The following is a 13,925-nucleotide window of genomic DNA, read 5'->3' on the forward strand; positions in this document are numbered from 1 at the left end:
TCCATCCATCATTCATCACCCATCCACCCATGCAAGCTTCCTTCCATCTATCCAATCAACATTCACATTCACTGTGGGGATGGCCCTGTGCCCTGTACTGATGATATGTCTGTGAGAGAATGAGGCAAAGAATTCTAATATGCAAATTAAGAAGGGAAATCAGGCGTGGCATGGTGGCTCACACCTGTAATCCCAACACTCTGGGAGGCCAAGGGCAGGCAGATTGCTTGAGCCTAGGAGTTTGAGAAGCAGCCTGGGCAACATGGTGAGACCTCATCTGTACAAAAAAGTAGCCAGATGTGGTGGCACATGCCTGTAGTCCCAGCTACTTGGGCGGAGGGCTGAGATGGGAGAATGCCTTGAGCCCAGGAGGTCAAGGTTGCAGTGAGCCATGATTATGTCACTGTGCTCCAGCCTAGGTGACAGAATGAGACCCTTTCTCAAAAAAAAAGGGAAATCAAAAAGTAACTGGACAGTAATTGTTTTGCCTGTAATATGAAATTTGGTTATAGTTGCTACCACTGGTTTCTTCTTCAAAGTGTTACTACTATCTTCCTAATGCAGAAAGACTAAATATAAGAGGAAATGACATGGAAAAAATTCGGTAGTTTAGAAGGAAATACTATTTCCTCACCAGAAGAACTTTTTTTTACTATAGACCTTTCTTTACTACTTACCTGAGATCTAACATCTAACAGCCAGTTAGTTACTCTAACTGGAGCCAAAGGGTTTTCTTCATATTGCCAATACTCTGAAAGAGGTCAAATGTTAGCACAAAAGAATAAATATGCTTGAATCCTAGAACCTCACCTCTCTTCTGGTAGATCACAGGATAGGTTGTTTGGTTTCAGTTGTGTCCACTCTCTGGTATTGAGATCTAACTTGTGCAGGTCTGTGCTGTAAATATAGCCGGTTGTCCCTCCAAAGACATAAAGGGAGCCATTGATGATGGCCATAGCCTGGATAACAATGAAAGGTGAATAAGACCAACTTGTTAACACTTGATTAAAGAATGTAAACTTACCAGACACCTCCAAATCAGGTTTTATGAAATTCTCTTGTACTTTTTAATCTTTTAATGTATCAGACTCTTAAAAGAAGATTTTAGAGAACCCAGAGATTATTTTAAGAACCTGGAAAACACCTTTGGAAAGGAAAGCTTTACTCAACTGGAAAGCAAGTCCTACCTGCCAAGATGATTCTTAAGGGTCCTGGCCGACCAAATAATTTCTAGCCCATGGGCACATATAAGCACTTCCGTTGAAAGCTCCTTCTCCCTATAAGCAGTCTGAAGTAAAATGCTCTCAAGAAGCAGGAGATATGAAAATAAGCCACCGCAATCTCCTAAGTAGAAACCCTACTTAGCAGTTCAAGGAACCTGACGCTTTCGAAAGGACTCTTTTCAATGAAAGTTTCAGCTATTGTTATGGCCACTTCTTATAGTTTAAATGCCTCCTGTGGAAGCAACAAAGTTGTCTAGTATGTGCTCCTTTGAAGTTAAGCTCAGAAGCTGTTTATCAGTACTAATGCCGGCAAGTCAAGAAAGAAGTCAAAGCTTGGTTGTTTTAAGCTTAGACTCTCAAAGAGTCTCTGATGTATGGTGGGTTGCTCCCTATCTTTCTGGATATAACTTTTCAGACCTAAGGTTTGAAGTGCTGGAACCTAAACTAATCTCTACAAAATGTATGTATGTTTTAGCTCAGATCCATGTAAAAGTTTCTTCACCAAGTGCTTTCTCATCTACTCAAGAATCACTCTAAAAATGACCAGGACCCAGGCCATAGTGGAGCCCAATCTCTCACTGGGGGTGAGGGTGGAGGTGGAGGTAGGGTTCTAACACTTAAAGGAACTTCCATACAGGTCTATATCCTGACCCTAAGTTGAATTAGAAACAGAAAGTGAAAAAAAAAAGGAAAGGAAAGAAAAGAACAGAACATGGCAAGTAACCAGATTTACAAATTATAATTTCATATCAGAACTAAAAAATCAAGCACTAACCACAAATAACTCTTCTCCATTAAAATAAAATGGTAACAATTACAGATATTCTAACACCATCCCCAGACTAGAAAAATATGAACAAATACACCATGACTGGCCACAGATTGGTACCTGTCCGTATATACGACTGGGTTTCTTCCCCCGACAGCTGAGCAAAGCCCATCTCTTATACTTCACATTACACACATGGACGTCATTGCCGTTGCTCTCTCCAAATGGGATGCCCGTACCTCCAAACACTAACAGGTTGTTTCCATGCAGCACAACTGAGGAAGGAGAAGCACAAGTTCCATTCACAAATGGCTACCTGCAATGTGTACCCACATAAACCCAGAATATCTGAGAAGCTAACACATATCTGCTTTAATGATCTCATATGATAGCTCAAATCACTGACATCTAACTAGTAGCTGAGTGTACCAAATCTGAAAATCTGAAATCTAAAATACTTCAAAATCCGAAACTTTTTGCGCACCAACAACGATGCTTAAAGGAAATGCTCACTGGAACATGTTGGATTTCAAAGTTTTGGATTTGGGATGCTAAGTACAATGCAAATATTCAAAAAAAAAATCTGGAATGTAAAACACTTCTAGTCCCAAGCATTTCAGATAAGGGGTACATGGCCTATACTACAAAGTTCTGCAGAAAAAGATCGAATATCACTATATGGGCTCTATCATATAGTTCATTGGTAGGCATATATGACATATTCAATACATATTTATGGAATTCACTAAATACTCTGTATAACAATATTGAGTTGTATGAACTACAACCTACCCAGTATACCACTGCTGCTCAAGACAGTTCAAGTATGCAGCAAAGCAGAGAAAAATGAAGCATCATCTTTGCCTTAGCAAAGACCCAAGGGGACTCCAAATAAAGGGATTAAAGGGACATTCTGTTTTTGCCAGGAAAATGATCTCTACATTTAAAATTATGACTTCTGTCATTTTAATGCTCTACCAGATAAAACAAAACACACCAATATCCAGCAGGCAACTTTGGTGTTCTTCCTCCTGTAGCTCTTTTGTTCCTGCCACCACACACATACATACACACACGTACCCACGTATTCTCTTCACTCATACATATGCTCGCTCTCTCTCTCTCTCTCTCTCGAAACAGTGCTCCTATGTTATTTCAGTGGCTTTTTTTTTTTTTTTTGGACGGAGTCTTGATCTGTCACCCGGGCTGGAGTATAGTGGCATGATCTCAGCTCACTGCAACCTCCACCTCCCAGGTTCAAGCGATTCTCCTGCCTCAGCCTCCCTAGTAGCTGGGATTACAGGTGCCCACCACCAAGCCCAGCTAATTTTTGTATTTTTAGTAGAGACGGGGTTTCGTCACATTGACCAGGCTGGTCTCAAACTCCTGACCTAAAGTGCTGGGATTACAGGCGTGAGCCACCACGCCCAGCCGGCTTTTTTTTTTTTTTTTTTTTTTGTAACTCTTTTTTTGTTTGTTTGTTTGTTTGTTTGAGAGGCAGGGTCTCGCTCTGTCACCCAGGCTGGAGTGGAGTGACATGATCACAGCTTACTGCAGCCTTGACCTCCGGGACTCAAGTGATCCTCCTGCCTCAGTTTCCCAAGTAGCTGGGACTACAGGTTTGTGCCACCACGCCTGGCTAACTTTTGTATTTTTTTGTAGAGATGGGGTTTTGCTATTGTTGGCCAAACTAGTCTTGAACTCCTGGGCTCAAGCAATCCACCCACGTCAGCCTCCCAAAGTGCTGGGATTATAGGGGTTAGGCACCACACCTAGCCTTTGTTTATTATTTGTTTGAGTCAGAGTCTTGCTGTGTTGCCTAGCTGGAGTGCAGTGGCATGAACATGGCTCACTGCAGCCTTGAATTCCTGGGCTTAAGTGATCCTCCCACCTCAGATGTCCAGGTAGCTGGGACTGTATGTACAGGCCACTATGCCCAGCTAATTTTTTTTTTTTTTTTAAGAGGCAGGGTCTTGCTACATTGCCCACGCTGGTCTTGAAGTCCTGGCCTCAAGTGGTCCTCCCGCCTTGGCCTCCTAAATTGCTGGATTACAGGCCTGAGCCACCACGCCAGCACTGATCAGTGATCTTTGCCGTTACTATTGTAACTGTTTTGAGGCGCCATGAACCACGCCCGTATAAGACAGTGAACTTAATCAATAAATGCTGTGAGTTTTGACTGCACCAATCAGCCATTCCCTCATCTTTTTCCCTTCTCCTCCGGCCTCCCTAGTCCCTGAGACACAACAAGATTGAAATTAGGCCAGTGAATAATCTTATCTCTGAGTAATAAAGTGAAAAGAAGAGTCTACCGTATCTAACTTTAAATCAAAAGCTAGAATTGACTAAGCTCAGTGAGGAAGGCATGTGGAGAGCAAAGAGGCCGAAAGCTAGGCCTCTTGCACCCAACAGTTAGTGCCAAGTTGTGAATGCAAAGAAAAGCTCTTGATGGAAATTAAAAGTGCTACTCCAGTGAACACACGAATGATAAGGAAGCAAAACAGCCTTATTGCTGATAGTGCAGAAAGTTTAAGTGGACAGATGATCAACTACAACATTCCCTTCAGGCAAAGCCTAATTCAGAGGAAGGCCCTGACTCTCTTCAACTCTATGAAGGTGGGGAGAGGTAAGGAAGCTGCAGAAGAAATGTTGGAAGCTAGCAGAGGTTGGTTCAAGAGGTTTAAGGAAAGAAGCCATCTCCAATACATAAAAGTACAAAGTGAAGCAGCAAGTGCTGATGTAGAAGCTGCAGCAAGTTATCCAAAAGATCCAGCTAAGTGGCTACACTAAACAACAGATTTCTAATTTTTTTTTTAAATTTTTTTGAAACGGAGTCTCCAAAAGCTAACAGGACAAATTTTCTAATTATTGCCCAGGCTGGAGTGCAGTGGGGCGATCTTGGCTTATTGCAACCCCCGCCTTCCCGGGTTCAAGCGATTCTCCTGCCTCAGCCTCCCGAGTAGCTGGGATTACTGGCGCCTGCCACCATGCCCAGCTAATTTTTTTTTTTTTTTTTTTGGTATTTTTTGTAGAGATAGGGTTTCACCATGTTGGCCAGGCTGGGTCTCAAACTCTTGACCTTGTGATCCACCCACCTCAGCCTCCCAAAGTGCTGGGATTACAGGTGTGAGCCACCATGCCCGACCTCTTTTTCTTTTCTTTTCTTTTTTTTTTTTTGAGACAGGGTCTTACTCTGTCACTCAGGCTGGAATGCAGTGGCATGATCACAGCTTCTGCAGCCTCAACCTCCTGGGGTCCAGCCATCCTCCCACCTCAGCCTCCCAAGTAGCTGGGAATATAGTCGTGCAGCACCACGCCTGGTTAATTTTTATATTTTTTGTAGAGAAAAGGTCTCACTATGTTGCCCAAGCTGGTCTTCAACTCCTGGGCTCCAGTGATCCTCCTGCCTCAGCCTCCCAAAGTGCTGGGATTACAGGCATGAGTCACTGTGCTCAGTGAAAGTGGTTTCCTGAGATAGAATCTACTCCTAATGAAGATGCTGGGAACACTGCTGAAATGACAAGAAAGGATTTAGAATATCACTTAAACTTAGTCGATTAAGCAGTAGCAGGGTTTGAGAGGATTTGACTCCAATTTCGAAAGAAGTTCTACTCTGGGTAAAATGCTATCAAACAGCATTACATGCTACAGAGAAATCTTTTGTGAAAGGAAGAGCCAGTTGATACAGCAAACTTCTGTGTTGTCTTAAGAAACTGCCACAGTCACCCCAACCTTTAGCAACGACCACCCTGATAAGTCAGCTGCCTCCGACATCGAGACAAAACCCTCCACCAGCAAAAAGATTACAACTTGCTGAAGACTCGGTTGGTTGTTAGCACTTTTTAGCAATAAAGTATTTTTAATTAAGGTATGTACTTTTTTAGATATAATGCTATTGCACACTAAAGAGACTAGTGCATAGTGTAAACATAACTTTATATGCACTACGAAACCAAAAACGTTGTGTGACTCGCTTTATTGTGGTGGTTTGGCACTAAACCCACAATATCTCTGAGGTATGCCTGTACTTTGCTCAATAGCTATTAACTGTCATCATCCTAAGCCCCATTTGTTGACCTTCTACTACATTTTGCCTAGCATATACATGATACTTTATATTGAACCCTCTAGGATATTATTAATCCCATTTTACAAGTTAGGAAATTAAAGCTAAAACTCACCTGACAAGCTGAATTCAAACTCAGGACCCAAATAATTTAGAATCACCATGCTATGTTATTACCCTAGTAAAAGGCCTATCCACCCACAGGACGAAATCACAATATGGTGTTATAAATTATTAACAAGGAATATGGGACAGTGAACCTGGCTTCTCAGACATTTCATAAAGTCAGGAGTTACGAACTGCTTGTACTCACGTGACATAGATGCCAATTCCCGGGGCATGTAGCCATCTGTGCCCATCTGGTGCCATACTCCTGTAGCAAAATGATACCTCCAGAGTTCCCTGAAGAGAGGATAGTCTTCATTATCAGGCCCTCCCGATTCATCATAATCTGGGTTATAACCTCCAAACACATATAGGTTGGTATTATCTGCCACGCAGCGATGTCCACTTCGTGCTGGTGGAGGTCTGTGGCCTAGGAGAGAAGAGGACAGTTTTCCACAAGTGTCCTACCAGTTTAAAAGCACAAACAAAATTAGGTAACAATCATTTTAGCCTTAAAAGGGGATCAGGAAAGATTTATAACATGGATATACTTCTTATTTGTTTAGATTTATAACATGGATATACTTCTTAATAATACTTCTTATTCACACATACTACTTAAGATTTTAAGGAGCTAGTCTCTACTTCTATTTTTTATGATTACCTTCAGATTTTGATAACTGTAAAAAGCATGATAAATTCAAGAAAATGGCTGATAACTTGAAATTTTCAAGAAAAGAAGGAGGAAGGGTTTAATAATCCAAAAGCTAACAGGACAAATTTTCTAATTTCCTCAGAGGAGAAAAAAACACAGGCCAACTAAATTAAACTGTGAACATTAGAGAACTAAATAAATATAATCACGAATGTGAATGAGTCATGTATAAATAAAAATACACACACATAAAATCTATGATTTTTCCACAAGATATAATTATACACTTAAAATGGAAACTGGCTGTTAAGGAGTTACAGTAAAATTTTGACTTTAACATCCTGGATTTATGGTGGTTAACAAAGAATCTCCTTATATTTATCTCAGAGAGCATCTTTCATCCTATTAAGAGCTTTACTAAGAAAAGCTGTTTCTACAATTTATATTTGAAAGTGTCCTGAAGTCTAAATTATATCAACTATTTTTTTTTTTTTTTGAGACCAAGTCTCACTCTGTCACCCAGGCTGGAGTGCAGTGGTGCGATCTCAGTTCACTGCAACCTCTGCCTCCCAGGTTTAAGTGATTGCCCTGCCTCAGCCTCCCAAGTAGCTGGGATTACAGGTGCCCGCCACCATGCCTGGCTAATTTTTGTGTTTTCAGCAGAGACGGGGTTTCACTATGTTGGCCAGGCTGGTCTCGAACTCCTGACCTCAGGTGATCCACCTGCCTTGGCCTCCCAAAGTGCTGGGATTACAGGCGTAAGCTACCATGCCCAGCCTCAACTAGTTTACTAAAAATTACTTCAAGGTTATTTTAGAGTAAAAAAAACAAAAACAAAAAAGTTTATTATAATTTCTGTTATCCTTAAAATGTTTATACCAATCTATACAAACCCTTGCCTAACTTCAGAAACAAAGATGCTTAAATACATAGTGGATGGAATAAGAAGCTACTATAGTTGTGACCCTAAAGATGAACGTACTTTTATATGTTGGTAATAGATATTAGTATAAAGTTAATATTTAGGACAACACTAGACACCTAATAAACATGTTATACAAACATTTATTACCAACCTAACATAGGCCTTCTATATTTACTTTTTAAAATCAAAATCCCACTTTCTAAGGTTATATTTTTAAACAAGAGCTGAAACTGTGCACAGATTGAGAGCAACTAAAAAACAGTGAATCACTGAGTCACTGACATCCAACCTGTTAGTCGTGTTTGAAAGTCTTTGATGGTTCCTCACCACTCAAGTACCAAGTCCCCTGCCCAACATGTTACAGCTTTTCTCCTACTAACCTTGTCCTACTGTTAACTTCTCACACTTCTCTCTGCCTGGAAAGCCCAGAGTTCCTCCCCTATACCTTGACCTAGTCTACCTACCTACCCATGAATCCCTACTTGTGGAAATACCTAAGTCTAGTGCACACCACCCTTCTCATCGATAAAACCCTAGAACCCTTCCAGTTCAGTACCATACTACTCATATATTAGTGTATATATATACAATTAATAAGATCACACCTTAACTATGTAAATACATGAATATCAGACAAACTATAATCAGTTTGTCTGATTTACTGAGCTATGATTTACCTTAAATGACGAACTCAATTTCTCTTTTTAGGACTCTTGAAACAGAAAGTGTGGTGTGGAAGAAAAAATAAGAGCTCCTATAAATGTCTAAGTTTGAATCCAGATTCTTTCTAACTGCTACTTTGAGCAAGTCACTGACCTTCACTTAGTCTCAGCTACCTCATTTGCATATTGGGATATTATTACTGCACTTCAAAGATTTGTTAGATCTGTCATGTTGAAAAGTTTATTGGCTTACGCATGTAACTTTCTAGGAGGCTTTGAGCTATTTGAGGGAAAAGGAATACATTTGTATTCACCTTTCTATAACCAAGCCTCGGCACACAGCAAACACTAGATAAACGGGAAATCAACTTATTTGGCATTTACTTTTCTCTATGCATTTTGTCAGTTTGTTTTTCTTTTCCAAATGGATTATAAGCTCCTCAAGGGCAAAGATCATATATAGTAATTATCCTGTATCACCCACAACACCTAAATAGTTGGAGATCTGTAACAGGTACTAAAAGTTTGATTGACTTCAACATCAGGCCAAAGTAAACAGTGACAGGGATGATTAAAACAGTGTCCAACTCTCAGTGGACTTTGATATTATTTATGTCTAAGAGATACATGGTTTAGGGAACGGGTGTTGGATTACGCAATCTTCTTCTCAAGACACAAATGCTTCTTTCTAAGAATTAGCGAGACAAATTTAAAGAAGAAATCTAACAGAGTTGCTATGGTCAGCAGACAGCAACTCTAAAAATCTCTGTCATTTGCTGTATTACCTGAAGCCAACAAATAATTTTTAAAGCTGCTTTTGGGCAAATATGAAAAGAAATGCAGTCTAGTCTACATTTTTCTCTAAATGGCTGTATAGCAGGGAAGGTAATGTTACACGTTTACTGCCAACTATTTCCGTGACAGATATAATTCACATGGATTACACAGTTGAGGGGTCTGTGAAAAGATGGTCTCGGGCCGGGCCGGGTGGCTCACGCCTGTAATCCCAGCACTGTGGGAGGCCGAGGCAGGTGGATCATGAGGTCAGGAGATCGAGACCATCCTAACACGATGAAACCCCGTCTCTACTAAAAATACAAAAAATTAGCCAGGCGTGGTGGCGGGCACCTGTAGTCCCAGCTACTCGGGAGGCTGAGGCAGGAGAATGGCGTGAACCCGGGAGGCAGAGCGTGCAGTGAGCCAAGGCTGTGCCACTGCACTCCAGCCCGGGCGACAGAGCGAGACTCCATCTCAAGAAAAAAAAAGAAAAAGAAAAGAAATTATGATTTCATATTTTCCTACTCACTCATTCAGGTCAAAAATATTGGGCCAGGCACGGTGGCTCACACCTGTAATCCAAGCACTTTGGGAGGCCAAGGTGGGTGGATGACCCGAGGTCAGGATTTTGAGACCAGTCTGGTCAACATAGTGAAACCCCGTCTCTACTAAAAATATGAGAACTAGCCAGGTGTGGTGGCGGGCAGCTGTAGTCCCAGCTATTCGGGAGGCTGAGGTAGGAGAGTTGCTTGAACCCGGGAGGTGGAGCTTGCAGTGAGCCGAGATTGCGCCACTATACTCCAGCCTGGGCGACAAAGCGAGGCGAGATTCCTCTCAAAAAAAAAAAAGTTATTATTGGACGCTGGCTATGTAGTAAGTACCATGTACTGTGCTAGGTGCTGGGGATACAATGATAAGGCAATGACTACCTCTGTCCTCGGGAGCTTCCAGTCCAGCCTGCACAGCCCACGTCAGTAGCCATGAGCCATGCCATAACACGTGGCTTCCGAGCACTTGAAATGTGGGTGGTCCAAACTGAGCTGTGCTTTACATGGAAAATACTCACTGGATTTCAAAGACTTAGTACCCAAAAATGAACGTAAAATTATTAGTTTTTATATTGATTATATGTTGAAATGGTATTTTTAATATACTGAGTTAAATAAAAATATTAAAATTAATGTTACCTGTGTTTTACTTTTTTAAATGTGGATACTGGAGGAATTTTAATTTTGTGGTTCACCTATTTCTGACACAGTGCTGATCCAGCCCAACTGTTGGCTTCTGTTAATAATTTCACGATCTCTGCAAATCACATTTTTGGGTAAAGCGCGTCTAATCAATATTTGATAAATATTAAACATCTTGTCAAGGAATCTCATAGCTGAGAGTAAAAAGGCAACTCCTCTTTCTCTCTCGCCAGTAACTACAGATTTCTTTCTCATATTTATAGCCCAAGAGTGACTAACATATTAAAAAGTCATTTCATTTTGGATAAACCATGGGAATTTGTCTGGGTTAATGCCACGGAGACTAAGCATTAATTTTTATTAGGCGAAATATAGCATAGGCTCCTCAACCTTGACAAAACTGAAATTGTGTTTCAGGGTCTAAAGTAGCTCTCTAAATCCTCCCCCAAATTCTCCATGTGCAAATCCCATTTTCCTAAAAATTACTTGCTGCTAATAAAATCTACCATAGAATTTGGTTTACATGATTCAGGAACTCCCAGTGGAAAACGTAAAAGCAAAAAATTAGAACAGAACCTGTATTCACAGGTAAACATTTAATATCCAGAAGGGAACATGAAGCTAAAGGATTATGTACCTGTGAAGTCTGACCCATCCTCTCTTCCATGTCACAAGGAGTTGCTCTTTACCCCAGGGAGAAAGCAGGAACTTACAGTAACCAGGGAAACGGGTTTTAGTTTCTAGTCCAAAGGCAGAAAGAAGCTAGCTGTCTGAGATAATGCGACAGAAGGGTGTTTCCAAGGTTTTCACTATTACAAATAATATTGTAACAAAGCTTCCTCTACATATATTTGTATGCAAATGTATGAGAATTACTGGAAGTAGAATTTCTAGGTCAAAGGAATATGCATTTAAAATTTTTATAGAAAAAATAAAAAATACAAAACAAAAAAATTTGTATAGATATAATACTGTTATAGGGCCACACTGCTCTCCAAATAGAACGGACCAATTTCTACTCCCAGCAATGTTATGCGAGTGCCTACTTCTTCATACTCTTTAACCTTCTCAAATTTGTGCCAATCTGATGGGTACAAACTGGTGTCAGGTTAATTTGCATTTCCCTTATTGTACTAGTTCACATGTTTATTGGCCCATTTGTATTTCTTCTTTTTGGAACTCCCCGATCACCTCCTTTGCCTACTTTTTAGATCTATTAGATTGTCTTCTCACCATTGTGGAAGTTTTTTTTCTTTTTCTTTTGAGACAGGGTCTTACTCTGTCACTCAGGCTGAGTGAGACCCTGTAGTGGCATAATCACAGCACACTACAGCTTCAACCTCTCTTCCTCAAGTGATCCTTCCACCTCAGCATCTAAAGCAGCTGGGACTACACACATGAGCCCCTATTAAAAAGTAGCTAACAACTAGCTACTTTTTAAATCTTTTTTGTAGAGATTAGGTATCATTATGTTGCCCAGGCTGGTCTTGAACATCTAATCTAAGCTCAAATGATCCTCCTGCCCCAGCCGTCCAAAGTGCTGGGATCACAGGCATAAGCCACCTTGCCCGACTCCAAATTCTTTATTTATATTTATTTCTTCCAGCTTGCTCCTTGTCTTTTGTTTATGGCATCTATTAACATACAGAAGTTTTCAATCTCTCTATCTTGTCTTTTTCAGCTCCCTTGTTCTATATTTCATTCACCTCTGCATCATTATAAAATGAGTAAGATATTCTCATTTATTCTGAATAATTTCAGGTTTTGATTTTTTATATTCAGAATTTGAATACATCAGAATTAATATTTGTGTGTGTTGTATAAGGTAGGGCTCTAATTTTTCCTCCCAAAATAAACAGGCTACTGTTCCCAAAGGACTTAAAGAAGGCCACCCCTCCTATACTTATTTGAAATGCCATCTTTATCATATTCTAAATCGATAAGTTCTAGAGTAGAATTAGGAAAATCCCAATATTCAGGTCTAATCCCCTTGGACACAAAATTTCTTGCCTTTAACAATATATGAATGGAAATATATATAAACAATATGTAAATATATAAAAGAACATCACAGAAGCTTAAATGCAAAAGCTTGTAAATAAAGTAGTACATAACATTTATTGCTTAATAAGTCTATTACTTACAAGATGTAGCCACCTCCAGATGTGCTAATGAACATTTGTGGTGACGCCATTTAAAAAAAAAAAAAAAACTTATTGTTAAAAGTATTCATTAGTTATAAATATCAAACAGCCTAAATGATAAATCAATGTAACTGGTTACTTCTTTCCAAATATAAAGGCCACAATTACCTCTACCACAAAAGACAGGTCTTCTGTTGGACCTAGAAGTCTCAAGGAAAGCCAAGGAAGTCTGATCCAGTTAGCTCTCCCATATCCCCCAAACGGCAGGTAGAACTTTTTACTACTCCCAGAGCCCAAGTTGCTCAGACCAAAGTAATCCATTCACACCAACCCACAATATTACTTGTTGGTTATATAAGCATCTCCTACCACAGGGCCTCCCAAAGTGCTGGGATTACAGGTGTGAGTCACCATGCCTGGCCCTCATTACCACATTGTTTTAATTATTATAGCTTTGAACTATCTTTCAATATTTAGAACAAATTCCCTTTTGTATTACTTTTTCCCAAAAACGTCCAGCTATTTTTCTCCATTTACTTTTGCAATTAATTTTAGAATGAGTTTGTTAAGTCTATAAAAAGTCCCATGGACAGACAGCATCTTATCCAGGTGATCAAAATTAACATCACCAGTAATGGGACAAATCAATCAACATCATGTGCAATGAGATGACCACAATATTATTTCAGTGGTAGTCCTGCCAAAGATACATAAGCTGAATGTAACTATGGGAAAAGGGGGAGAAACCCAAAGGGACATTTTACAATGTACCTAGTCTGCAACTGTTCAAAAATATCAGTGTCAAAAAAAAAAAAAGGCTGAGAAACTGTTCAACACTGAAGGAGGCTAAAGACACATGACAACAGAATGCAACACACAATCTTGGATTTTTTACTGCTATAAAAGAACATTATGGCCGGGAGCGGTGGCTCAAGCCTATAATCCCAGCACTTTGGGAGGCTGAGACGGGCGAATCACGAGGTCAGGAGATCGAGACCATCCTGGCTAACATGGTGAAACCCCGTCTCTACTAAAAAATACAAAAAACTAGTCGGGCGAAGTGGCGGGCACCTGTAGTCCCAGCTACTCGGGAGGCTGAGGCAGGAGAATGGCGTAAACTCGGGAGGCGGAGCTTGCAGAGAGCTGAGATCCGGCCACTGCACTCCAGCCCGCGCGACAGAGCGAGACGCTGTCTCAAAAAAAAAAAAAAAAAAAGAACATTATTGGCCCAGCACGGTGGCTCATGCCTGTAGTCCCAGCACTTTGGGAGGCCGAGGCAGGCAGGTTGCCTGAGGGCAGGAGTTCGAGACCAGCCTGACTAACATGGTGAAACCCTATCTCTACTAAAAATACAAAAATTAGCTGGGAGTGGTGGTGGGCGCCTGTGATCCCAGCTACTCGGGAGGCTG

General features: G+C 40.6%; 1 protein-coding gene across 4 annotated transcripts in view; it reads right to left on the reverse strand.

The window, feature by feature from the left end:
• KLHDC10 (kelch domain containing 10) overlaps positions 1–13,925 on the reverse strand; it is a 71,121-nt gene that overhangs the window by 12,681 nt on the left and 44,515 nt on the right. For 2 of the 4 annotated variants that reach the window (XM_033195127.1, XM_033195129.1), the window contains 4 exons: positions 12,517–12,540; positions 6,372–6,593; positions 2,113–2,267; positions 811–959 (listed from right to left, as the gene is read on the reverse strand). In XM_033195127.1, the coding sequence (XP_033051018.1) occupies positions 811–959; positions 2,113–2,267; positions 6,372–6,593; positions 12,517–12,540 (550 nt within the window). The remainder of the gene's footprint in view (positions 1–810; positions 960–2,112; positions 2,268–6,371; positions 6,594–12,516; positions 12,541–13,925) is intronic. The other 2 variants (XM_033195128.1, XM_033195130.1) reach the window with 1 other exon arrangement.

Source organism: Trachypithecus francoisi, unplaced genomic scaffold (genome assembly GCF_009764315.1).
Source record: "Trachypithecus francoisi isolate TF-2019V2 unplaced genomic scaffold, Tfra_2.0 Lachesis_group4, whole genome shotgun sequence".
In the NCBI taxonomy this organism is placed as follows: Eukaryota; Metazoa; Chordata; class Mammalia; order Primates; family Cercopithecidae; genus Trachypithecus; species Trachypithecus francoisi.